General features: G+C 45.1%; 1 protein-coding gene across 2 annotated transcripts; it reads right to left on the bottom strand.

Annotated features, from left to right (window-relative positions):
* Positions 1-17: 17 nt before the first annotated feature.
* On the bottom strand, positions 18-24,803 carry METTL17 (methyltransferase like 17). 2 transcript variants are annotated; one of them, XM_061589280.1, is made up of 14 exons: positions 24,627-24,803; positions 22,428-22,581; positions 21,135-21,269; positions 19,181-19,277; positions 18,317-18,398; positions 16,623-16,696; positions 16,213-16,307; positions 14,704-14,774; positions 12,846-12,953; positions 12,386-12,454; positions 11,351-11,401; positions 8,994-9,086; positions 6,988-7,172; positions 18-6,047 (listed from the first exon to the last, which is right to left on the bottom strand). In XM_061589280.1, the coding sequence occupies exons 1-14, from the start codon at positions 24,696-24,698 to the stop codon at positions 5,906-5,908; spliced, it is 1,428 nt and encodes a 475-aa protein (XP_061445264.1). In that variant the 5' UTR covers positions 24,699-24,803; the 3' UTR covers positions 18-5,905. The 2 variants fall into 2 exon arrangements, with proteins under 2 accessions (XP_061445264.1, XP_061445265.1); XM_061589281.1 differs by lacking the exon at positions 24,627-24,803 and having other exon boundaries at positions 22,393-22,461.
* Between the last annotated feature and the right edge of the window lie 3,063 nt (positions 24,804-27,866).

The raw sequence follows: 27,866 nt of genomic DNA, 5'->3' as shown, positions 1-27,866 counted from the left end.
TCAATGGAATAAGGTCACTAGGCTATGATGGCTATGCTCTGAAACCACAGTCAGAAGCAGTACAGTAGGGCCCCGCTTTACGGTGTTCTGCTTTACGGCGTTCGGCTGATGCAGTGGCTTTCAATCAGGGGAAATTCCCCGTTTTAAAGCCGATTTTGCCATTTTGCAGCATTTTGAGTCATTTTCGCACGAAGCAACCCATTATAGTCAATGGGTTCCGCTTTACGGCAATTTCCGCTTTATGGCAGGGGCCTGGTCCCTAACCTGCAGTATAAGCGGGACCCTACTGTATGCTTCCAAATACCTGTTGCTGGAAACTGCAGGAGGGAGCGCTGTTGCATTCAGGCCCTACTTGCCAGACTCCCATTTACATCTGGTTGGCCACTATGAAAACAAGATGCTGGACTGAATGGGACACTGACCTGATCCAGCAGGATGTTGTTGTTATGTTCTTATAACTCTCATTTAGGGGCTAATATATAGTCTTTATTAGTTAGCCAAGGGCCATCAATTATACAAAAAGTAAATCGCTCAGAACTTAGTTACTGTAAACCACCCAGAGAGCTTCGGCTATGGGGGGGGGGGATATAAATACAATAAATAAATAAATGAGAAAATTAAAACAGCACATCCAACCATCCACACTACAGCAGCACTAACAAACAATAGCAACACACACACAAAAGTGAAATGCTATATATACTTATTCAGTCATTTAACACCATCCTTTAACCCTTTCCTTCTCCACTTTTCATTGTTCTGAATCATGCCAGCAGTCAACCATATGGGATTCAGCCCATTCCTTTTTGATGGACAGAACTACAAGAAGCTCTCTAGATCAAATAGGATCCTATTGCGACTAATACATAGTAAGCAATATATTCAAGATACTCACAACAATTTATTTATTTATTTATAAAACCCTTTCTACTCTGACTGTGCAACTAACTAACCTAAAATCCTACCTGGGTTCCTTTGACATCCAGCCCCAACACTGGTTTGGCAGGCTGGATGGAGCCACACCCAAGAGCATTTGCTTTCACAGCCCAGGCATCTGTATTTAATTGGGAACAAATAAATAAGTCCTTTGATTGCTACATTCATTTCCTTATTACTCCACAGTTGTTTTTTTAAAAGAAAACACCCAACAGAGCAGGCCTTCTCCACTGTTCACATCCAAGGAAACTACAAAAAAAAACACAACTTACAGCATCTGCTTTTCACACAAAAGTTCTTGGCTCATGACAACACCAGTAGCAAGATTAGGGTTGCAATCACAGACCCTTTCTTGGGAGTTTTAGAGATACTGTATGTGAATTCTCCCAGCTCTGCTTTATTTTTTTCATTCAGGAATTGTGGATTTCAGAACAGAATGTACACATGCACCCTGATCCATTGCTAAAGAAAGCACAGCCCCGATCAATTTGCTTAAAGCATTAGGGGCTTCCCCCTTCCCCCATACCTTCTTGCTGAAAGGCAGTTGTGATCCTGAATGGAGATTTATTTATTAAAAATCACAAGCCCAGGTTTCATGGCCTGAAACAGGGACACGCTTTGGGCTATTTAAAAATTACCCTGGAAAGCAGCAATTTTTAGCACTGAGTGATCATTTCCCTTCCCTGCCCCCCTTTGGTTAATTCATGGGTGGGGAGCCTGGGACCTTCTATATGTTGATGGAGTCCCAATTCCCATCAGCCCCAGCTGGCATAGCCAATGGTCAGGCATCATGGGACTTGTCATTCAGCAACATCTGGAGGACCACAGGTCCCTCCGCTTAATTGCCAATACCCAGCACCTTCATATTTTTAAAATTCTTCCTGCTTTCACTAACTGCATAATACCAAGAAGTAATATAAAATTCATTCATTGGTGATCACTCATGGCCAAGTATGATTGTCTTCCAGGGTAATGTCTTTAACAGTGGGTCCATAAGTGACTGTGGAGGCCAATTCTGGACATAGTGAGGACATAGGTTTCCAGATGGAGAAATCGCCATTTGCCAATCGCCATGGGGCTTTTGTTTTGTTTTGGTCGGAAGATGCCTGTGCATGAATTTGTTTTATGTGGGGAAATCGGTGCACGACAATCAACACACAATCTTGACAGAAAAAAGGCTTTGATCCAATGGCATGGATACCATGACGATTGGAAGTCTTTTATCTGCTGCAGCCTTCATCTGCCTTCACAACCGTTGTAACATATACATTGTTATCCCCTGCCTGTTCTGCCGTTGAGGACTTTCTTGGATCGTTCTTTGTCTGGTTCCTCTCCCTTGACCTTACCGCCATGGGCGACCCTGCTGGGAGTACATGACTCCCGACGGCATCGCTCACAGGGTTCACTGGAACACACAAGCCCACTCACCACTACAAGGCGATGATCCAGCGAGGGGCAAGAATATATTACACGACTGGAAGAATCGAGGATTCCAACACTGATCCAGTCAGCCTATTCAGTAAAGCGGAAACTCAAAATCCAGGGAGGAATCCAACAGAGGTAGAATTTATAAAAGCAACCCAAATTTATTACATTGTATATCTTTCTTACATGGTGGCCTTTTTGCTGGGCTCCAACTAGTCTCAAACCTGCTCTGCACCACTGAAGCTACTGCATCATATGCTTTCAGACCAGAGATGTGTTGACAAAATTCCAAAGGGGGGCAGGCAATTCAGAATACCTCTGAATACCCATCCCCACGCTCACTATCTCTCCCCCCTTTCCAACTTCTCTGGGCTGAATCACAATCCAACAGGGAAAAGAATTAATCACACATTGCCCCTTTCCCATTCTGGAACATAAAATGTAAATGTACTGCCTTCAAGTCAATTTCGACTTAACGGCAGTTTTCATGAGGCTGAGAGGAAGTGACTGGCCCAAGGTCACTCAGTGAGCTTCATGGCTGTGTGGGGATTCGAACCCCGGTCTCCAGGTCGTAGTCCAACACTCTAACCACTACACCACATAGTAAAATGCTTTATACTATGCCAGGAAAAAATGGGCTCATCTAGCTCAGTATTGTTTATACTTCCTGGCAGGGGTTCTGCAGGGTTTCAGAGAAGGGTCATTCCTAGTTCGAATGCAGAGGATTGAACCATGGAGCTTTCGATCGCCAATCGTACTTACTGCTGCCAAGCTACAAGTCATTTTCCTCACTACAGAGGTAGTCCCAAGATCTGGTGGCTTCCCTCCATCCTGGTATGTTAGTATGCCGGGGCCAGTAACTCTGGAAGATGTAGCTTTCCCATGAAACAATTCAGCTCCCTTATTGGTTGGGATGCTAATACAAGTCCTGATATCCTAAATTGTTCTGCGACTTTTTTCATGGACCAGCTGAACGTTCAGGTCCCTGGACTAGTTTGAGAACCTCTTTCTTAGATCATTCTGCACCGAAAATGAAACCCCCCAAGATTTTAGTGGATCTCAATGTGGGCCTAGCACTGCAGTCCAACTCTTCTGGTAGAATTTGGAACTTCCCCAGATGACAATAGCTGCCAGGACCAAGAAGAATTCTAGCTGCTTGAATCGGATGCAGTCAAAGATGGGAATCAACCCAGGCAGCAAAGGCACTTTGTGGGAAGTTGTTGCTTCAGATGTCATGCACAATTATCTCGTGCTTTGCTTCAGGGCATTTTTTTTTTAAAGGGAGAGGGTTTGACAGACCAAATGATTGGGACACAGATAAGTCAGGCTGCAATCCTGGGCATCCTTTATAAAGACTTCAGTAGGCCCTACTTGCTATGGAGCCTTGGGGGACTCTTGGAAGCAAAGTATGTGTTTATCATTAGAAAAAGCAAATCCCTCTGTGACAGGAAGTACTGACAAACTGGATTGGACAAGTAGCAACAAAAGATTTCATTTATATTCCACTTTTCTTCCATCATGGAACCCAAGGCAGCATATGCATGGTTCCAAGGCAATGACTCATCCAGGCACTGACTAGACCCAGTTCTGCTTCATTTCAGCAAGGCAGTGCTTTCAGGCAATACCCTAAGAGACCATCATCTGGAAGCACCCAAAATTATCTAAGATATTGCCTCCCAGTCCTGTTACCATTGGAAAGTCTGCAGATCAACTCCTTTCCCTCTAGGTCACATACTGAATATTCTCTCTCTCACCCGCAACCCCCCTTTAGCATATCAGAATTCACCATGCTTTGTACCCTTACGATCTAGAAACCCACTATTCCAAAACCTCAATATTGTTCAGGATGATGAATTTTGTGCCTAATGCCAGTATCCTCCAAGGCATACAGTTAATAACTGCTTAAATTGCCTTAAGATTTTTCTTTTTAAATTGGTTATGGAAAACCACAACTACAGCAAGTATCCAGTCTTCTTTGCAAGGCCCCTGTATCCATCCCCAAAACTTCAAAAATGCTAAATGCTTTGGGCACAGATATCTCAAGGACTATCTATGTTCATATGTGGCTACTTGTGCTTTAAGTTTGGCACCCAAGACACTCTTATCTGGTCCACTGGTGAGACCTTTCAAGGTCAGCAGCCTATGGCACCCCCCCACCACCTGTGGAATAACTATCACAAGGAAATAAATATGGAACCCTCTTTGCTTGCTTTTAGAAGAGCCTTAAAAACATGGTTTAATGGCAGTTTGGTTTGGGGGAAATTTTATCATGCTGTACATGCTCCCTAGCAATCCCTATTTTAATTCTCTACTTCCTTTTTCCGGAGCTGGGATTAAAAGTTAAGATCACACCCTTCTGCACTGGATCGTAACTAAAGATCTACCAACTCTTAGTTTCGGGCTCATCCCCAGTAATCCAGTTTAGAATCGCATCCCACTCACAACCCTTGCATTGTTTCGACATTCTTTATCCAATCAGACCAGCCCAGGTACCAAAGGAAGAGCAATTCACCTGCACAAAACTCCAACACAATCTTCAGAAGCAGCACCTCCCAGCCCAAAGGTCACTAACCTAGAGCTGTATGTTGAAGGACTACAGCTCCCATCATCCCTAACCACTGGACATGCTGGCTGAGGCTGATGGGAGTCCAACTTCTGGAGGACTACAGGTTCTCTACCACTGCCCCACACTCTCCAGGCACCCCAACTCCACTAGGCCCTGGGGTGGACTGGGGCTTGCGAGTTTAATTACCCTGAAAGATACCTTTAGCCCTTTTAAACAGGGACCTGAGCTCAGAGCTGAAATAGATAAGCTGGAGCACCCTGTGATGCATTTATTGCTGGCTTCTATCATTCTGCATGGCAGCTGGGTGTGGGAGGTCTTTCAGAAAGCTTCTTCACATGACATTCCCTGCACAAACACAGAACCAGGAAGAGGGTTGGGGCTACCCTTCTCCCAATACAGGGGACCTTCAGCATGTGTATGACAATTCAGAAGAGCAAGAACAGGGAGAAATTCAAACATCAATCCATCCCCAACACCCACACACACGAAATGGTATACCGACAGAAACAGATTCAACACAGAGCTTGGTGTTTTGTTTTTAAACTCAAGAGTGCGATCAGCTCACCTCACACAGGGAATATAGACAGTCAAAGTGCCCGATTAATGGATTTGTATAAAATGACCCGTTGCATGATATGAACAAATTTGCACCTGGACATATCAAAGCAAGGCAAAACAAAACTACATTGAATACACACCCAGTGCATATCCAAGGAGCAGTAACTGCTTCGAGATGCTTTAACACCAACCCCCCACCTTGTGCAAACAGCCTGAGGCTTACTGAAACCCTCTGTAAAAATCACAGAACTATTTTCTCAAGCAGGAGAGCCTGGAAACGTGGCCTATGGCACCACTGAGTCCAACCAGCTCATTGATTCTGGAGTGCCAGCCAGCATTTGTGTGTGTAATATGAGACAGGATGCCTCTTAGAGGCTGTGGGACACGGTGAGAGGAGGAAGGTGGTTCTGTAAAGCTTCATCAACTGTGATCTTTATCCATGTTTTTTTTGTGATCTTGGGCCATATAGCCTCTCTCTTCTCCCAAGTCCAGCTCGCTATCCGGGTTCAAAACAGGGAGGCGGTCTCCACTCTGACTGTTCCGAGCACATCTGTAAAGATCCCTGCAGGAAGCAATGACATCTGATGACCCCTACATTCTCATCAGGGAGTCGGTCGTAAGAACATAAGAAGAGCCCGGTTGGATCAGGCTAAAAGACCATCATAGTCCAGCATCCTGTTCTCACAGTGGCCAGCCGGATGCTCATTATGGGAAGCCCACAAGCTGCACACACCCAACTTATGATTTCTAGCAATTGCCATTCAGAGGCATACAGCCTCCCCCGCTGGAGGCAGAAACAGAGCCATCGTGGCTTTGTTGCCATAGATCACCTTATCTTTAATGAATTTTTATTATCATTATCATTATTATTATTATTAAATTTCATTTATACCCTGCCTTTCGGCCAAAGGCCCTCAAGCCAGCGTACAAAGAAAAATAAACACAGGTATAAAAATACAATAAAAATACAATAAAAGCAATACAATTTACAAAAATAAAATTAAATAACAAATAACATTATAATAACAAATAAAATTAAATAACAAATAACATTAACAATGATGTTATCTATAACTATAACTATATCTATATCTATAACGTTATCTAAAACATTTGTCTAACTCTGCTTTAAAGCCATCCGAGTTGGTGCCGTCACTACATCTTGCAACGGCGAACTCTCACAGCTTAACTAGGCACTGGGTAAAGAAGCAGTTCCTTTTGTCTGCCCTGACTCATCCATCATTCAGCTTCACTGGATGGCCCTTGGTTCTAGTAGTATGAGACAAGGATGGGGAACAGATCTTTCTCCACACCTTGCATAATTTTTATACACCTCCGTGAAGTCCTCCCAGCTTGCCTGCCTTTTTTCTTAATCAAAAAGCCCAATTGCTGTAACCTTTCCTCGAAATGGGGAATTGCTCCAAGGCTTCCCATTTCTTCATCTAAAGAATCAGAGTCTAGAAAGAACGCCCTCCCCGCCTTTGAGAGAGAAAATCCAGTACCTGCCATGTTTCCGAGGAGTAATAACCGCATGCTGGAGGCTGCCATCAGCACAGCAGAGGTGGACATGGATGTGGCGGGGTCGGCAAAGAACAGGCTTGGTGACCCGAGGCCAGGGCTGCTCCAATTCCCCCGATCCTCTGCGTAGGATCAGGTAAGAGAATATCTCTTGTTTCTGTGGTGGGTTCTGGAGGAAGACACAGGAGGAGGGGAAAAAAGATCTCAGTAGACGAATACTACTTCCTGCCCCCATTTATTCACCCACTTACCAGTTTTAGCTAAAGGGTGAGCCCAACTCTCTGAGTTCAAGTTTAATCAATTGTGAATTAAACTTTTGAATACTTGAGCTCGTAGACTCCCTATACCAGGGTGGCATTCCAGATGTTCCTGAGCTAGAATTCCCATCATCCCCAGCAAGCATGGTCCATGGGCAAAGATGATGGGAGTTGTGGTTCAGCAACATCTGGAGTGCCAAAGGTTCGCCACCCCTGCCCTACATAATCCGGCATGTCTGTATTTCCCCGCCCTGGTCCTCCACGATGATAGAGGTCAGGCTAGAAGGCTGGAGCTAGAACGGCTGGCTACTGACACTTCCTGTTACTGGAGCATAGCGCTTCTCTACTCCATACTGCTCACAGACAAGAGAGAAGGGATCTATGGGGAAAAAAACTGGGGAAAAAGAACATCAAAAGAGAAAAAAGCCCCTGCTACCATCACCCCTAACCCATCCAAACAATCTCTTCAGTGACAGAAGGCTCAAAACCTGAAATTAAAAGATGCCTCCCTCTTCATTCTCTCAAAGGAAGCTGGCAAGTGCCTTATGCAGAGTCAGACCCCTCGCCGGATCGTCACCTTGTAGTGGTGAGCGGGCTTGTGTGTTCCAATGAACCCTATGAGCGATGCCATCGGGAGTCGCCCTTGAAGGTAAGGACAAGGGAGAGGAACCAGACAAAGAATGATCGAAGAATGTCCTCAACGGCAGAACAGGCGGAGAATAACATGTGTTACAACAGCTGTGAAGGCGAATGAAGGCTGCAGCAGATAAAGGACTTTCAATCGTTGTGGTATCCATGCCATTGGATCAAAGCCTTTTTCTGTCAAGATTGTGTGTTGATCGTTGTGAGCCGATCTCCCCACATAAAACAAATTCATGCACAGGCATCTTCCAAGCAAATCCATCTGGAAACCTATGTCCTCACTGTGGTAGGGTGTGTGGATCCAGAACTGGCCTCCATAGTCACGGACCCACTCTTAAAGACCTTAACTTGGAAGACAATCTTACTTGGCCACAAGTGATCGTCAATGAATGAATGAATGACCGAGTCAGATTAATGTGTCCATCTAGTCCAGTACTGTCCACTCTGACTGACTGTGCTCTTGGAGGTCTTACGCATGGGTCTTCCCCAGCACTTGCAATAGGTTCTGAGGACTGAACCAGGGCAGCTCCAGTATGCAAACTGTTTGTTGTACCATCGAACTTTGTTCCCTTCCAACCCTATCTGGGGAAGGGCCGTAGCTCAGTGGCAGAGCATCTGTTTTGCATGCAGAAGGTCCCAGGTGCAATCCCTTGCATCTCCTGGTGGGGCTGGGATAGACCTCCGCCTGAAACCTTGGAGCGCCGCTCCCAGTCAGCATAGACAATGCTACATGCACCAACAGTCTGACTCAGCGGAAGGCAACAGCTTCCTACATGTTCCTATGTTATAATATTTATTATTATTTATTGATTAAATTTATATCCTACCCTTCCTCCCAGTAGGAGCCCAAAGCCAAGTGTGACTATTAAAGGGCTCCACGTACATTTTCTAGGTGACATTTAATGTTCCAACGTAGGGAAACAGAATTAACTACATTGGAAGGCAGAGAAGTCAAGGCAACTGGTTCACAGAGTGTTGCTCGGGCTCTTAGCCGCTACCCTACACGAGCACCCTAAGCTGATCAAATACATTAGAGGGCTTATCAACATACAACATCGGCAGCGTCTCTCCAAAGGCCGGCAGACACTCACCCAGCTGAAAGGCAGGGGGACGAACGCCTGGATGAAGTTACATGGCAGGGGACGGTCAGGTGACAAGCGAGGGCAGGGCAAGTGGTGCGGACACTGAGTGCGAGAGAGATAGGGAAGGCAATTTAGTTAGTATTAAGGTGTGCCAAGGCTCAGGCAGAGCTTTCTCTCTCTGCTATTGCCAGAAAGAGCGACAGAGAGAATATGAGGTCTCATCTGTTCACAGGTCTCCACAATCAACAAGCCTTTCCATCACATCTCTTCCCACATTACTCTAAGTGGGAGAATGTATTAGAACAGGGGTTCCCAAACAGTGGCCCGTGAGCGTCATTCAGGTGGTCCACAGAATGTCTACGTTAAATATGCAAACTGGTTTTTTAATTGTATTTTTGTTGCTTATTTTATTTGTTACATTGTATTTTACTGCATTACAATTGGAATGTTTTGGAGTGCAGATTATAATACAATGTGTAAGAAACAGCAGCAATAAAAACACAATTAAAACTCATTTGGCATCTAGCACGTTGCATTACAATGGCTACAAGAGGCAGAAAAATAATTAAGTGGTCTGCAGAGACCCTCAGCATATTTAAAGCTGTCTGTGCGGGAAAAGGTTTGGGAACCACTGTATAAGAATGTATTAGTCCAAATGAAATGACCTTGATTTAGTAAGTTAGGTACACTTCCTCCTTCCCATATCTTATTTCAATACTTGGGCTTCTTAAACCCATCACATTCAAACTCGGAAACTATAGTTTACGCTCCAGCTATACACAGTGATTGCAAACCATGGTATTTCCCCCCGTTTGCAAGCAAGGGTTCCATTTGGAAGCAACAGGAAACTGTGGTTTAAGAAACCCCAGAAATACTGAATTCAGACACACAAGGAAAGGGTGTAGGAAACCTGCAGCTATAACATGGTTTATCTCACTTTTTCAGCAAGTGCCAAAATGACATCAATGCCAGCACTTGCCTCAGTTCAGAAGGGAGCTGGTTCCTAAGGGTTGGTACTACAACAGAAGAGTCCCTGCCCCTAGTTGCTGCAAGGTGAAACTATGTGGGCTGCAGCATGGTCAGAAGGCCCTCATTAGCACACCTCTGTAACTAAGCAGGTTGATATGGGAGAAGACACTCCCTTAGGCAGTCCGGTTTCAAGTTGTTCTGGCCTCTTTATGTCAACACTAGAACCTTACACCTGTTCCAGCAGCATACTGGCAACCAGTACAATTCTCAAGAGCGGTATTACATGCATGTAGTAGGGTCAGAAGTCAGCAACCTAGCCACAGCATTCTGCAGTAGCTGCATCTCCTAAACCAGCCTTAAGGGCAGTCCCACATATAGCTCATTACAGTAGTCCAGTCTTGAGGTTACTAACACGTGAGCCACAGTGTAAAGTCCATTCCCATTCAGCAATGGTCATAACTGGCGTACCAGCTGTAGATGGTAAAAGGTGCTCCTAGCCACTGCAGCCACTTAGGCTACACTAACAGAGATGAATCATGGAGCACTCAAAGACTAAATTACTTAATTCACTAACAGGCAAAAAAACCCCTTGGGGTTTAAGAATGTACCTATAGCCAACACATATGTCTATCAAACTTTAAAAAGCAGGAAAATAGGGAAGCTATAGTGAATGCACCAGGGGAGCAGGAAACCTGACCTCCTCTCTGTGATACTGTACTATCCTACAAATTTGTCAAAATGCAAACACAATGAGGGTTGGTCTTTCACAGTCCAATCCACTTCCAAGTGTAGCTTGGAAGAATTTGGTAACATTTCACAGCTTTTTGATCCAGGAGGTAATAAGAAATGGGATCCTGTGCAAGTTTGCTGCGAATGGATTGATCATCTGCATGCTGATTGAGTTGAAGGGATTTAGACCCCTGCAATCATGCTTAGGAAAGGTAAAACTGACCACGGGGGAGGCGGAGAGGAGGAAGAGATAGGGGAGGAGGAAGGGCAGAGGGCAGGATTGATCATTTGCATGCTTATTTTCAGTGGGACCACTGAGAAAAAAGTCCAACAGGGATCTATTTTTTTTCTTGTTTTACACTCTCAATTCTCTCCGAGTGTTTTGTGTATCACCATGAAAAGTTAGAGGGTTGTTCAGCAAGCATTGCCGAGTTCAGGACTGTAAGTTTTGTTCTGAAATGAGCTTATGGGAAGCAGCAGAATGGGGGTATTTTCAATTTAACATGGCAGAATGCAAAAACTCCATGCTCGCTATAGTGTACAGCCACTCTCGTGGCTGTCTAATTCCTGAACCAGGGAACCACCCACTCTGCCTTGTCAGGATTCAGCCTCAGCTTTCTGTTACCTCGTTTTTACCCAGTCTGGTTCCAGGTAGTTTTCAAACTCACCGGGGCAAAAACATAAGGCTCTCTGGGATCATGAACTACTTTATCCGTGCCCTACACAAGAGGAGGAAGGGGGAAAAAGCAAAAGTCATTTAGACAGCCCTGTATGTCATTGCCATACACCTTCCTTCACCATGGACAAGCGAGTAATCTTCAAGCCAAATGTTGTGGCAAACTCAGGGACCAGAGGTTGAACGGGTGGAGCCAACCAAAGCTTACGTCTGCCACCTTGTTTAAATGTTCAGGCACATTTCAGATGGAGACAACCCTACTGTCTATCACAGTTAAGGAAAGTTTTCTTCCCATCCTGATTAAAATACTATTTTCAAGAAATTGTGCAAATAATAGTGGTAGTCTGGAGCAGTTACAACAATTAGCAGAAAGAGTTTGGGGCCAGTCATACCTGGGGGGAAGCAATAGTGCAATACCCACCACCACCACTCTCCCCCCCCCAAATATGCCAATCCTCCAGAGGGGAAGAATGTAAATGGCATCAAGCTCCCCCACCCTCAGCCTAAGAGAAGGAGGCTGATGGAATGCATGGCATAATCTATTTTTTTCATCACCGTTTTATAGCAGGGAGAGCCAATGTGATGCTCATGGATGCAACACTGCCCTTAAGGACTTCCCCTGAGGCCCATGAAGCCTCTTGGTCCCAACAGTCACTGCTTTTTCGTTACGAGGCGATCACGTTTTGTATTGTGACTGGAGGGGGAGCGGAGGCTGGAAGAGTAACCCTCTTTCAACTCTATGAGGCAAGGATCAGATTGCAAGGATCAGATCGTGCGCGTCTGCATGCATACACTCGCTCTCTCTCTGTCTCTTGGGGGAGGGGGCGCTGAGCTGGGGAACAGGGAGAGAGAAGAGAACAGAAGTGTGGTAGCACCCATGGCCCTTGCTCAAAAACCCCCAAACACGGCCACTGGCCTAAAGGGTATAAGGAATAAATAGCGAGCAGAGGCAAGGTGGTTGCTGACTCCTGTTTTAGAACCTCGGTGCATTTTTTAAGCACAATACACTCTCACCAAGGTGCCTCACCTGTAATACAATGTCCCGGGCCTCCATGAGCATCTGATGGCCTTCTTTGGTCCCGTTCTCTACCAGAACCTGGAAAAAGAGAGACAAGAGAGGGAACAAACAGTGGATGGTGCCTGAGGAACAGCAATCCCCTTCTCCAGACAAGAGGCAGCGGCTCCTGCTGTGCGTGGAATCCAAGGGAAACTCTTTACAGCGTACATGGCACTTCAGAAAAATACACGAGGGCAGGTCGCTACATAGCTTTCCCCAAGCCTCACTGCAATGCTCGGGGCGGGGGGAGAGGAGAAGAGGCAGAGCTATGGTGAGGATGGAGAGGCCCTACCATCCCTGAAACAGAAGAAAAGGAGGCAGAGATAAACAAGGAAGATCTACGTAGTCGCTTCAGTTGTGCGTGCTTCGGTACGGAGGCCAAAACGTACATCAGAGGGATGGGCTCAACTAGGGCAGACCCTTCACTCACCAGAAAACCATCTGTCTTTCTCCAGAGAGTCTTCACCGTCTCCACTCTTTGAGAATAATCGGAGAGATCGTTCAGCGAAAAAGCAGATACCACAAGGTCAAATTTCACCTGCACGCGGGAGGCAAGAAGAGAGAGAGGCAGAGAACACAGGTAGGAACACAGTCTTCACATTTTGGAGTCTTTTTTGTTGCTGCTGCTAAGACTGAAAATTTGATTTAGAGCCAGTGTGCTGGAACCCTGTAATGCAATGGTCAGGTTGTTGGACTTCAGACTGGAGAGATCAATCCATCCTCTGTCATGAAGCTTACTGGGCGACCTTGAGAAAGATACACTTTCTCAGCCCAACCTACTTCACAGGGCAATGATCCAACTGATGGTGGCTGGCAGGGGTGGGGTGGGATGAGGCCAATGTATACCATTGTTTGCTCCTTGGATAAAGGATATGACACATACATATTATTATTATTGGCTTGGATCCTAAAGTAACTTAAGCAACGTCACAGATGTTTGCCAATCCCTTCCCCCCAGCAGTCCCCAGCAACACCTGAAAAGTCTCCCTAGAGGGACAGAGGGCCCTTCCTGAACAGGATGGCAAGGAGAGAAGGGGCCTTCTCAGTGGTGGCTCCCTGAATGTGGAATTTCCCCCCTCCCCCTCAAAGAAGCACACCTGGCACCAACACTGCAAACCTTTGGGCACTAGGCAAAGATGTCCCAGTTCACGTAGGTTTTTGGATTTTAACATGGGGTGATTTATGCCCTGTTTTAGTGGGATAGGATATTTTTCTTTGTTATTGCTATTATTCTTCAGTTCATTTATGAATCGCTTTCCATGAGGCATCCTGAAGCAATTTACAGTATTAATAAAAACAAATTTATAAAAACAATGTGCATATGTAGTTAATAAAGCTGCTTATATAAAAACTCTAGAAAAATTATATATATGTGAAAATAGCTTAAAACAACACCTAGGTTTAAAATAAATTCAAATCCAATACCAACTGGGATAAAGATCACCATTTAGAAGGTTTGTTGAAAGAGGAACGTCTTTAGCAGATGCTAAAGAGACAACAGAGAAGGGACCTCTCCGATATATAATGGGAGGAAATGGTGCTGGATGAACACTTCTAGCATTCCTATGGTTTATAGTGTTGTAAATTTTATATGAGTTTTGTATTTTAGAGATTTTTTTTTTTAGTCTGAGACTTTTTTGCAAAAATGATGAACAAAATTACTAGTATTATTGAGAATGAGGGGAAGAGAAGGATTTTTTCCCTTTACTTGGCTTTTCTTATGATCCAATCCTGATATGGAGCAATTTCCCCTTCCCCCCTCCACCCTATCCCACACTGGAGGGCCAGGGACGCCTTCCTGAACAAAGAAGCTTTGGGGGGCAATGCATGGATCTGTAGAGGACACAAAGCTCTCCTTCCAAGAACTTCATTAGGATTCAAGCCATTGGTATCATCATAGAGAATCTCAGGTTGCTAAATGCAAATTTACACACTTCCCTGGCAAAAGCTGGGCATTCGCAGAACTGGTTTTTTCCCCCTAAGGTGTTTTATATATTGCAAAAAAAGAAAGAAAAAGTTTTAAACTACCCCAGCTGTGGACCAGTTCCAACCATTAAGCCTGGGGAAAAGGGGTGGAGGGAATCTAATAAGATGCAAAAGTTAACTAAGGTCAACTGGGAAATCCTTGTGTGTGTTTTTTTTCTGGCGTTCCACAACAGTCCCCTAGTCAACAGAACCAAGGCCACCTCAGGTGCCTGAATGATGATTTAACGGGTCCCCTGGGACTCAGTCTGTTCTGAACACAGCTGCCATTGGGAGGAAACAGGGAGGGGGCTGTTTTCTTTTACCTTTGGTGAGACAGGGAGGAACTGCCGAAAATAAACTCCTGGGATGCAGACATCCTGGTCCTCAGAAATGCCTGGGAATAAGAAAACAACCAATAAGCAGAAGCACAGAGAGGGAAGAAGAGGTTCTTGGGGGTCAAATACAACAGGCGAAGGGTCACAGCTCAGCAGCAGAGCATCTGCTTTGCATGCAGAAGGTCCCAGGTTCAATCGCCGACATCTCGGGGCAGAACTGGGAATGTCCCTCATGTGAAGACCTGGTTAGTCTGGCTAGTGACCAGGTTAGATCCAGTATGGGGAATCTTTGGCCCTCTGGTGCTGCTGAACTACAACCCCCATCAGCCTCACAGAGCATGGCCAGTAGCCAGGGATGATGGGAGCTGTAGTTCAGCAACATCTGCGAGGCCAAAGGTTCCCCACACCCGGTGTACACAATGCTGGACCAATGGTCCGCTTCTGTATACGGCCGTTTCCAATGCTTCCACAATACTAATGGTGAAGCAAGAACCACAGTGCAGAAAGGGACAAAGAAAAAAACTCTGCTCTGGTGTAGGGCATGTGATCAGAGCAAGTAAAAAGTAGTATTTTTGATTTTGTGCAACTGGCATACTTGGACTCCAATTGTGTGATAATATGCACATTCTCCAGGCGGTATGCACAGTCTCCAAGAAAACATGCCCTGGTTTGCTGCCTCTAGTCCAGAAGTGTGAAATCTGCACCACCTGGGCTGCTTCTGGCCCACAACATACATTACCCCTAACATAGAATACAAGAATGCACAAGGCTCAGTAAAATCCCAGGCGGTCGTGCCTATGATTTCCAGTGGGAAGAGAAGGTGACTCTTTACACTCCGGCCACAATTAGCAGAAGCAGAATTGTTCTATGAGAAACTTCACTGAAGTTTGGCTTCAAACATCCAGTTTTGACTTGCACAGACACTACAGGGTTCACTTTGGTACATTTAAGCTTGCTTTGGACTACATTCACACAGAAGAAGGTGAACCCTCATCAGGGCTGTACTATTACAAATAAAAGGAGGGGGCTCACACCATAGAATGTTTCCACCTAGAGTGGGGGGAAACTCGGAACCCTACACACAAAGAAAACTAGTGTCTCAGGCAGAAGGCTGGGGATAACCTTGATAGGCCAGGTTTCTATGTGCAAATACTATTTTTAGAGGGGGCTGTTTAAGGGGCGCCTTCAGTCTCATGAGTCACACCTGAGGGCCTTCAGGTATGATCACACCGAATCGTCCCATGCAAATGTTATGATCAACTCCAAGGAGCCAGAGAATAGGAAATCACAACACAAGGGGGAAGAGGGCACAGCTTCCTTTCATTTCAATGGCCCTTGCACGTGGGAATTTCCCCCTGGGACTGTGTGTCTGGAGTTCTATCTATGAATCATGGAAGGATTTCATTGGAGTGATAGGGCTCTTAGATGTCAGGTGGACAAGGAGCAGCACGCACACGCACAGAGCACCCTCCACAGAGCACCTCACATAACACTTACCCTTCATCAGCCTCTCGGCCAAGGCCAGCATTGAAGCTGACCTGTCGATGTTCATGTATTCCTTGATCGTCTTGCCCCAGATGCTGTGGGCTGCCCTACAGCGAAGGAGAAAGGAAGAAAGCAGCAGGATGAGACACATGTGCACTGTTTCCTCTAGAAGGTGCAGCTACAGGGATGGAAAGTCCCCTTTGCCCAGGCCAGGGATAAGGAAGGTGGGGTCCTCCAGATGCCACCAAACTACAGCTCCCGCCAGATTACAGATCCTTGGCCACCACTGGCTACGAGTGGGAGCCCAATGACATCTGGAGGGCCAGAGATTCACCATCATTGGCACTGGGCCTCAGCCAATTGACCCTCCCTCCAAAAAGCCACCCCTCGCTGCTGACGACCAAATGATAATTTTTCCTCACCAGCTGACAGCACCGGTCCCCGAGCCAAAATCCAGCAGAGTGAGTGGATGAAAGTCCGGGGCTCTCTTCTGGATCTGAAGGGGCAAAAAGGAGAAATCCCTGCATGAGCCGCTGGCCGGTATCAGTTTAAATCATGCACGGCCTGTTTCTCCAGTTTGTAAGCTGGGGTATGATATTTAAGAATCACCCTACAGTGCAATAAAAATTCCTTAAAAACAAAGCCAAGAGAGCCATTGTGGTGCAGTGGTTAGAGTGTTGGACTACGACCTGGGAGACTAGGGTTCGAATCCCCACACAGCCATGAAGCTCACTGGGTGACCTTGGGCCAGTCCCTGCCTCTCAGTCTCAGAGGAAGCCAATGGTAAAACCACCTCTGAATACCACTTACCATGAAAACCCTATTCATAGGGTCGCCATACGTCAGGATCGAAGGCAGTCCATAGGTAACTGAACCAAACACACACACAAATAAAAAACCCCAAATCTATCAAATCAGCCACCTGCCTCCTAGAAATGCAAATGAAGTCTTGCAAGGCTTATAGGGGATGCCAGAAATGAGCTCCTCCTCACTTCTAATGCAGGTCATTCCAAAGCTGAGGGGCTACCACAGCAATGACCCTGCTTTGCACTGCCACAGCAATGAGAGCGTACAAAACAAGCATATGTGGTGGGGTTGTAGGAAAGCAAGCTCTTTCTGAAAAATGGTGGAAGAAATGATTAACGAAATATTCAGCTGGTTGCAGATCCTTTGTTACGTCTTTTAAATTATATGCAGGGGCAAGAGAGTGTTAAGAAATATCAATCTCAAATTTTATATATACTAACATGAGGATGCTCTTCCTTAAACATGGAAACAGGAAAAAGGGCCAAAGAAAATAGGATCAGGAAAATTTGGGAACAACTGGAGGTTATAAAACTGACGTTGCTGCTACAACCTTATAAAATACTGAAGGAGGGAATGGAAAAACGGGCACCAACCTTAGCTTATATTGGAAGCGAGTTCGGCATAAAGGACCTTGGAATAAACTACCTGCTGCCATAAATGAACAATTATCGGCTATGTAAGTTATTGGAATGTTAGAATATTAGTTTAATTTAATGACCATAAGATGTATAAATTATTCTTTGTTAAAACGATGGAATTTGAGTTGTATTTATTGATGAATGTACTACAAGTGCTCGACTTTATTAAATTGATTATTGGGGGGGCATTTTAAAGTGTATTTTAAACAGCATTTCCGTATTTTGGATGTTGTTTGGTTCGTTATTGTTTGTTTGTTTTTGTTTCTTGATTTATTGTATTTATTGTATTTATATATTGTGCTTGTTTTTATCTTTTTGTACACCGCCCAGAGAGCCTTCGGGCTTAGGGCGGTATATAAATTAAACTAAATAAATAAATAATAAATAAATAAATAAATAAGAAGTTATATGGCAAGAGAAGTGGAAAACTGCCTGCCTTGAATTGGTCAAAAGATATCGTCACAACACGACTTGTCAAGCCCAATAAAGATCAACAGATCCTTGGGGGGGGGGGGGGATCCAACCTTTTACCAACTGAATTATGTAGTTGCTGTTTCTTTTTTTAAAAAATACTAATATATTACTAGTCACTTAAGTTATTTTGAAGAGGTATTGTACTTCCATCCCTCCATGCACCCCCCCCCAAAAAGAAAACCGACGCACAAACTCACCTCATGCATAGCTCGGAACACAGCAGCAAAGACACCGTCCATCCGGGCTGCCATGTATACAAAGCTGAGTTCGTCACTGTAGCTAGAAGGAGAAACCACAGAACCAATCAGCAGGGGGCACAATCCTCACAAGTCAATGCCAATGAGAGAGACCGGAAGGCACTGCACCCCTTGCTAGAGGCTTGTGTATAAATTGCATTGTGAGCACTCTCTATTGTTACCATCGATTAACCCGTTATGATAAACAGGCGGGGATCCTCTGTGTGCTGGCCAAACATGATTCAACCTTCTGAAAACCTCTGCTTTCAATTTAAGTAATAATAATCAAGTTGCTAGTTCTTAGGATTGTTCAGGCTTTTGCAGGCAAGACAGGTAAGTGTCAAAAGTTGAGAAGGGTGTGGCTTCGAGCGAACAGAAAGTATGTGATTTCCCCTACAGAATACAGTTCTCGATCAGACCAAAGGTCCATCTAGTCCAGCATTCTATTTCTGCAGTGGCTAACCAGATTCCTATAGGAAGCCCTCTTCTGCTCGCAGCTGGTTTTCGGACCCATGTTACCTCCGATGCAGCCATTGTGACTAGCGGCTACCTTACACTCCATGAATTTGTCTAATGTCACGCCAATATAAGAATGCATGTGGAGGATCACGTGATGTGACTGTAGATCACCCTGTCTGGAATCAGTCATCATACTTTGCCATATTCAGATGCAAAACGTGAAATAAAAAGGGATGGGATGTGTGAAAAGGGGCCTTATCGATTGATCTGCATTGAGTGAGATAAAGGGAGAGCATACTACGTTTGGATCAAATCTGCCCAAGGAATCGGATCCTTCAGTTCTGGAAGGATTGCCAGGACACTCACTTCAGCTCCTCCCAGTGGTAAGTTGTTTTACGGAGGGCACTGACGACCTTTTCCTGCAGTTTCATCTCATTATCTTCCTTCAGAGAGCTCAGCACATCTGCGAGAGGCAGAGAGAGTGAGCGAATGTGTTGTTTTATTTACTGCACATTATCCCACTCTTTGGTGGCATCCATCACTCTCCAACCCCTTCCCCACACACAACACACCACAACAACCCATGAGGCATGTTCAGCTCAGAGAGTGTGACTAGTCCAAGGTCACCCAACAGGTCACACAGCTAAGTGGGGATTTGGACCAGATCTTCCTGGTCACAGACCAGCACTTTTAACAACTATTTCAAACAGAGTCTCCTTCTGGTGTAATTCTACTTTAGCAGTGAAGGGTCAGAGCAAGCTGTGAGCAAGTTTACATGGTATTTGTTTGCATGCTTTGATGATCGTCTTTACTATTTACAACCTGTTTAAGGAGATTGACGTGAGAGTTGCAGCTGTATCATCATAGAAAAAGCTTTCTTTTCTGTGCGTGGCTATTAACCACAATGGCTATGTTCTATCTCCACTGAATGCCAGTTGCTGGGAATTGCAGGTGGACATGCCAAGGATCAAACGTGGGACCTTCTGCACACAAAGTGGATGCTCTACCACTCAGCTATGGCCCTCCCCCATTTAGAATGGCTAAACTCCATAGCTTAACTGTGAGCTCTATGATGAAGTAACTGCATAATGAATGAAGAGTCTGTTTAGACTCAGCATGTGGTGGGACAGAGACTGTGTCTCCTGTGCAAAAAAACACACAACACCCTCGCATGTACAAGTGTATGCTCATTATATACAAGGTATAGAACTGATTTGCTGTTTCTTGTGCTTTTATGCGAGAGAGAGAAGGGAGATGCCTCTTCTAAAATAGTACTTGCCACATGCATACCTCCCCTCAAGCGCTTGTATTAAAAATATTTTTGATTCAAATTTTATATATATATATATGGAAAAAGGAAACGGACTGCCTTCAAGTCGATCCCAACTTATGGCGACCCTATGAATAGGGTGTTCATGGTAAGTGGTATTCAGAGGGGGTTTACCATTGCCTCCCTCAGAGGCTAGTCCTCCCCAGCTGGCTACGGCCTGCTCAGCTTGCCACAGCTGCACAAGCCAGCCCCTGCCTTGTCTGCAACTGGCAGCTGGGGGGCAAGTGGGCTCCTTGGGACTATGCAGCTTGCCCACGGCTGCACAGGTGGCAGGGCATGTAACCTCTGAGCCACAAACTGTGGGGTGACCTTTGGCTGGCCCTTGACACCCAGGAGGCACGAGCAGGGATTTGAACTGACAGACTCTGGACTCCCAGCCAGGCTCTCCTCCCCATTGTGCTATACCAGCTGATACATATATACATATATAGTTGCCATTTATTTATTAACTTTGTTAGTTGCCTCTTCTACAAAAATATGTGCACTCAAAGCTACTTATAATTAATAAAAATTAAAGTAAAAGCTTAATACACACTGAGAGAGTGAGAGCAAAAGTTGCGGTGGAGCAACCCTTCTTAGGAAAGCCACACAACAGAAGTCCTCCGAAGTTAAGAACAAAATGCCTGGGAGAAATGTTTTTGCCTGGCACCTAAGACAGATAATGATAGGGTCAGGCGTAGCTCCCTATTAATATTTATACACACACACATATTTATGCATGGACACCTAAAAGGCCATCTAACATAACCCTCTGGTCAGTGCAGATGAACCTGTGGCTGTCCAAATGTTGTTGGGATTTCAGCGGGCATGGACAACGATCAGGGATGATGGAAGCTGTACTCCTACAACACCAGGGAGGCTACAGGTTCCCCGCAGACCTTCTGAAATCGAGCACTGCAAACCCTCCACAGATATCACTCCATCGTCAGCAAGTCCTGCGCTATGGGTGGTCTTGTCTCCTCTACAATTACCCCACAAATCCACACTCACCGTTCTCCTCCCTCAGCTTCTGCTCCAGCTTCTGGGCCTTCCTGCGCAGATCTGCTGTCTCCATGGGGCGCTTGCGACTCCACAGATAGTTGGTGAGGGCCTTGGTCCGCTGCTCCAGATTACGCATAGAAGATTCTGGGAAAGAGAAGACAGGTCGGGGTGGAGGCAACAATAGCAGTTCCCTCTCAAGGACCCAGAGGGCCTTTTCAGCTTGTTACTGTGCATACGGTGCATTCAAAAGGCAGAATGCTTTATTATCAGAGGGTGGGCAACAGGTAGATCTGGAGCTGCTTGTACCTCCCTGAATAATCTGCAGTAGATCAGCAAGGGGTTGTATGCAGTAAGTGTCAAATGCATGCAATAAAAAGCCTATAAAGCCTTATACGGTGCGGGACCACGATACCTTGCGGAACGCCTCTTCCGATATGAACCGGCCCGTGCACTACGTTCTGCTACGAAGGCCCTCCTCCGGGTTCCAACTCACAGGGAGGCCCGGAGGGTGATGACAAGATCTAGGGCCTTCTCAGTGGTGGCCCCCGAACTATGGAACAGTCTCCCTGAGGAAGTACGCCTGGCGCCGACTCTGCTCTCCTTCCGGCGCCAGGTCAAAACCTTCCTATTCTCTGAAGCATTTTAAGTTACACTGATTTAATTTTAAAAATGTTTATTGTATTGGATTGTTGATTGTATTTTAGTATTATTTTGTTATTCATTGTATTTTTATGCTATTTTATGTTCACCGCCCAGAGAGCTATTGCTAGTCGGGCGGTATATAAATTTAATAAATAAATAAATAAATAAATAAAATAAAATAAATATGCAATAAATAATAATAGCACAACAATATTATATTATTACTTATGAGGAGAAACTGAAAGAACAGGGCATGTTTAGCACTCTTCAAGTACTTGAAAGGTGTCACACAGATCTCGGTCGTCCCAGAGTGCAGGACACGGAATAATGGCATCAAGTTACAGGAAGCCAGATTTCAGCTGAACATCAGGAAAAAACTTCCTAACTGCTAGAGCGGTACAACAATGGAACCAATGACCTAGGGAGGTGGTGGGTTGTCCAACACTGGAGGTATTCAAGAGGCAGCCACCTGTGGGGCATGCTTTAAATTGGATTCCTGCATTGAGCAGAGGGTTGAACTGAATGGCCTTATAGGCCCCTTCTGATTCTATTCTATGAATCATTCTTGATCTGCATATGATTTCAGATCACCATACTATCCTTCATTCCACACTAACCCGTGTACCTCAAAGGACTCATCGTTGCATGGGTTTTACTCACGAGCAACCAGAAAGTGAGCTACTTTGACCAATTCAGGTGGAAGTCTAACACTTTTGAGGTGAAGGATGCCTGGGTGCTTGCGGTGTGGAACTTTTCCCAAGAAATCAGAAGAATTATCTACTTGCGAGACCTTTGGAATGACAGTAGACAAACCCTGAGAAAAGATAAGACAGAAGAAAGGGCTAGTTATGAGATCCAATGTAGAGTCATAGCCAAGCAGAACTGTAACGTGTAGGTTTATGGGAATCTGAAAAATCATAAGACTGCTATGCTACAAGATGCAAAACAGTGATCATCCCCATACCCATGAGAAGTTCAGAGGAGCCAAATTGTTTTTTTAAATGAAATTAATAGGTTTTATGCATTTTAGAAAGTTTTATTTATGTATTTTATTTATAAATGTGTTTCTATGCTGCCATATCCTAACATATCAGGCCAGAGGCCAGTGTACAGTAATTTAAAAAAACATTAAAAACAATACAAATAATCATCAAAGTGAGTGGCTAATTTAGACAGCGACAAAGGCCTGACATCATAAAAATATGTTTGCTGCTGTTGTGAACTGCTTTAAACATTTTTAAGAGGAAAAGAAATGTGCCAATTTTAACTGAAAAGCTGAAGGTAAATAAATAAGACTGGTATAATGGAAATAGCTGCCAGGTGGAACTTCAGGATTTCAGGAAATAGGGTCGAGGGTTGGGGGTGAAGTGTTGTATCTCTTCTCCAACAACCTCTTTTGCCTCCCCACGTGCGTGGCAGGGAAAATAGTAAAAGATTATCAGCATGCATATGAAGAATGATAGCATTGGTGAATAATTCTGCATGCTATGCAGGGATTTTTTTAAAAAAGGCACAACACCATAATGTTCTTTGATAGTACACATGATATATAGCTGATTCAGCTTTGGTGAGAGAAAGGAGGAAAATACAACCGCTCATACAAAGCAGGTAGAGAACCACAACTTAAACACGCAAGAGGAGCAGATGCAACTTTAGCACATTTATCCATCTGACACACATACTCCTGACCGCTTAACATAAAGTAAGTGACACCCTTAACATCTTTTAGTCATCGGGGGGAGGGGGGAAGCGATTTAGCACACATATCCCATCTTTCCTCCAAACAGTTCAAGATGGAAAACACTGTTCTCTCCCACCATCCATCCCATTTTAGCTTACCAGCTGGTATAGCACAGTGGGGAGGAGAACCTGGCTGAGAGTCCAGAGTCTGAGCGTGTCTCCTGGGTGTCAAGGTCCAGCTAAAGATCACCCCCACAGGGAGTGGCTCAGGGGTTACGTGCCCTGCCACCTGGGCAGCCGTGGGCAAGCTGCATAGTCCCAAGGAGCCCACTTGCCCCCCAGCTGCCATTTGCAGACAAGGCAGGGGCTGGCTTGTGCAGCTGTGCCAAGCTGAGCAGGCCCTAGCCAGCTGGGAAGGACTAGCCTCAGAGGGAGGCAATGGTAAACCCCCTCTGAATACCGCCTACCATGAAAACCCTATTCATAGGGTAGCCATAAGTCAGGAATCGACCTGAAGGCAGGATGCTGTGAGTTTAAGATATAAAGAGAGAGGCCCAAGACCACTCAATAGGCATTTCATAGGTCAATGAGGATTGCATGAGTCTTCAAAATGTTATTTGGACCCCTTAGCCACTATCCCACATTGCTTCAAAAACTGGGCCCATAGGTCACAGCACATCTTTCCTCCATATCAAAAGTCACAGGTTTAATCTGCAGTTAGCCAGTAGCTGCAATTAGCTAGGATCTCAGGTAGCTAGGAAATACACCTGGCTCTGATCCTGGAGACAGACCTTGGCTCTGACTCAGTCCACAGCAGTTATCAAAGAGGTTAGTCTGTGTAAGATGTAGGAGCGATAATAATGCTTCGTGAATCCATATTAAGGTAAGGGGTACCCTTATTATCATTTTAGGCATGAGTATTATTAACCATAGGAATTTATACCCTATCCTTAATCAAGAGTAAGGCCACAGCGGGTTACAGACTTAGAACGCTGCATCCATGAATGCATCAATAAACTACCCAGATAACACAATGCACAATTCAGTGTCGTCTAACCATGCACGTATACACAGGCTGAAAAGCGTTCCATACAAACTGCACGCTGACCCCTTAAAGCCTCAAAAAGCCTGAACACGCAGAGTTACTGACTCTCGTCAATAAATAGGGGGAAAACCTACCCGAAATGTTAGGAAAGCATTAGGGGCCGCAGAAAAATTCCATGCCTTCCCCAGATGCCTTGCAGCCGCCATCTTTAGAAGGGAATCGCCCCACTCAGCGCGCCGACGCAAGGACGTTCACGTAGGCTCAGCAGGCACACTGCAGCGGCCATCTTGGGAAGGTCCCAGGCCCACGGAAGTCAGGGCGCGCGGCGCACATCCCTCCACGCTCCGTCCATCACCTCCCCTTCTGTCTCAGCAGCTCAAAGGAGGAGCCAAAGAGAGACACGGGTTTGTGCTCCCAGTGTTTGATGTACTGTATAACCAGTTCTTGAAAAATGAAATGGACTGCCTTAAAGTCGACTCCGCCTGATGGCGACCCTATGAATAGGGTTTTCATGGTAAACGATATTCAGAGGGGGGTTACCATTGCGTTCCTCTGAGGCTGAGACTGGCCCAAGGTTGCCCAGTGATCTTCATGGCACTGTGGGGATTCGAACCATGTAGTCCAACACTCTAACCACTACGCCACACTGGCTCTCTAAAAAGTTCTTAGAGAGAGGCAATGGTGGTTCCACTCAATAGGATTAACTAGTCACTCTTACAGCATTGTCAAACCTGCTGTCATAGGGCAGATTCAGGCTTTATATCAGGGTGACCCTTCCTGTAGACCTTCCAGATGTTGATGGACTACTACTCCCATCATCCCTGGTATTTGGCCATTCTAGCTGGGGCTAATGGGAGTTGGAGTCCAGTAAGTTCTGAAGGGCCACTAGTTCCCCGTCCCTCCTTTATACAGTACAGTAGAGGTGTTTGCAATGTGTACTTTTCTGTTTGGCATAAACTGTGCAACTGATGCCCACCACCAGGGGGCCTGTGGCTGTCTTAAGGTTTCCCAAAATACTCTACACTGCTAACTGTTCTTACGCAGACTCAACAATCCCCTTCACATACTGCAGCCTTACCTGGGAAGGGGGTGGTGCACATGCAGAAAAAAGCATTTGCAGATAAGCAAGTGAACTGTCCCTTGATTTGGCGTTAACCACGTTGTTTATAGACCACAGTGCTTCATTGAGTTGTCCATTTGTGTCAGATCGTTTCTGCTGTAAGTGGATTTAAGTGATTTTTCACACAGAGAAAACTGCTTCTATTTTGGGCTTCTTTTCTGGATAAATAAACAATTCTTTGCTTTTGTCTCTGCTGTTTTGTCTCTGCTCTGCTATTAACATAACAGTATAAAGAGGGTTGCTTTGAGCCAACTTAGTTCCACAGAGGTGCTTGCATGGTTGATGATTTACTGGTATGGATAAAGCCAGTCCAAACCACACCAGTATCCACTTGATCAGCCGGGTAAGGTGGGGACAAAAAGCACAGGGCAGTGTGAAGGTGCCTAAGGGCACTTGTACCTCTCTCCCGTCCACTGCTGGTATGTGCATAAGCAGAGCAAATGCTTTGCATGTAGAACTTCCCAGCTCCGACCCTTGACATCTCCACTTAAAAAGTGTCAGGTTAGCCAATGGGAAAAACCTCTGCCTGAGACCCTGCAGAGCTACTGCCAATCCGTGTAGACAGTTGTAGGCTAGATGGGCTAATAGTCTGACCTGGCTTAAGGCAGTTTCCAATGCTCTTAGCCAATGCCCTTTGTTCATTAATTCCTTTGTTTATTTTATGCTCTGCTTTTCTTCATTGGCGCTCAAAGCAGCATACAGTGATGTCTCCCTCCCAGACCTGGTTGCTTTAGCACAGTTGTTCCATCACAGGTGTGGGGAGCTTTTTAGCTTTTTTTTTCCTGTTGGGCCACTTTCCCTTATGAGGAGCCTTTGGGGAGCTGCAGGCCAGTCGTGGGTGAGGACAGAGGCAAAAGCGGGTGGACCGATACCTTTTTAAAGGCAACATTCTAGGCATACAGATTTCTACACAAGCAAGAAGTTTAAGGACACATCCCAGCAGATAGTGGCGTAGTGGCAAATTCAGAAGGGACAGGTCCCTTCATGTTAGTCACCACCATGCCCCCTCCCCCTTTTTTATGCTGCTGGGTTGAGAATGAGATCCTTGTTAATATAATACTTTATAGAAATAAATGATTATTGAATGAATATTTGAATGAATTAGTTAAGAGTTTTTAAGTTTTCAAAACAGCACAGGTGGTAGAGAACCTAAATTCATGACATCTAGGCCACATCTGCATCATACATTTAAAGAACTCTTATGCCACACCTGTTCCCCTCACAGAGCTACACTTCCCAGAGTCATTTATCAATCAGTCATTCTTCCCAGGGAATTTTAGGAAACTAATGGTGTGTAATATGTATTTTAACATACAATTCATAGACTCAATAATAACAACCTTCAAATAAATGTCTCAAACAAAGGTGTGCACTTGATGCACAAGGCAATACGAGACAAATTTTGAGCATGTCAGAATCCACACATTTATAATGAAATCCATTTGAACCAAATTCCTATGCATGAAACGTTGCTTTATTGTCATACTAAACCATATTGTGTGTTCTAGTATCACTCAAGGTAAGCAAGTGATCACAAGCAATGTTTATTTCAAAATCGAAGTGCTCAGTTGTTGCCAGATTTAAAAATCTCTGCAAGCTTACATTTCATTTTCATTCTAATCAGAAGCGCTACCAGTTCATTCCAAAATGGCTCATCCTGTAGACAATGCTATTTGTTTAACAGTTATCTCAGATATTATACAGATAATCTAATGCAGAGGTTTTCAACTCTTTTGGCCCCATGGTCACATTTTGCAAACTGGAGGAACTATTGTGGCCATCGTGTGCACATTGCAACCAGGAATACACTGCAGCTTGTGCTGTGGGCTACTATAGAATGCTTCAGTGAATAGGAGGCAGGGGTGTTGAAGCCATATATGTCCGCAAGCACCACATTGGTGCCTGACCTAATCCCAGTGGTGGCTAGTAGCTACTGGAGCTGGTGGGGTGGTGAGCAGGGCAACTAATGAGATGCAAAGCCAGGTGGTCACTGGAAGCAACTTACTCTGATTTTTTTTCCCTTCATCCTCCTCCCTTTCAAAGATATGGTGGGCACTTAAGCAATTCCCAGGCAGGAGAAAGGTTAGACACCTAGTAATTTAAATTGCTAGGAGTCGTCATCAAACACCTAGATATTCCTGTGATTCCCCCCCCCCCCAGTTCTGCTTATACTACGAGGGAGAGACAAAATACTCCAGGGAGTCTCTGATAGGAAATTTATGAATCTGACTATGGGAAACAAAACTGCTCCACC

Source organism: Rhineura floridana, chromosome 11 (assembly GCF_030035675.1).
Source record: "Rhineura floridana isolate rRhiFlo1 chromosome 11, rRhiFlo1.hap2, whole genome shotgun sequence".
Taxonomy (NCBI): domain Eukaryota; kingdom Metazoa; phylum Chordata; class Lepidosauria; order Squamata; family Rhineuridae; genus Rhineura; species Rhineura floridana.
This window is presented reverse-complemented; position numbering and strand designations above follow the sequence as displayed.

Excerpts from the sequence above, each read along its gene's own strand:
- METTL17 (XM_061589280.1), bottom strand. The coding sequence starts at position 24,698 with ATGGCGGCTGCAAGGCATCTGGGGAAGGCATGGAATTTTTCTGCGGCC. Across the intron at positions 19,278-21,134 it reads GAAGCTGAGGGAGGAGAACG|ATGTGCTGAGCTCTCTGAAG; the intron begins GTGAGTGTGGAT and ends TGCCTCTCGCAG. Across the intron at positions 18,399-19,180 it reads TACCACTGGGAGGAGCTGAA|CTACAGTGACGAACTCAGCT; the intron begins GTGAGTGTCCTG and ends TTCTCCTTCTAG.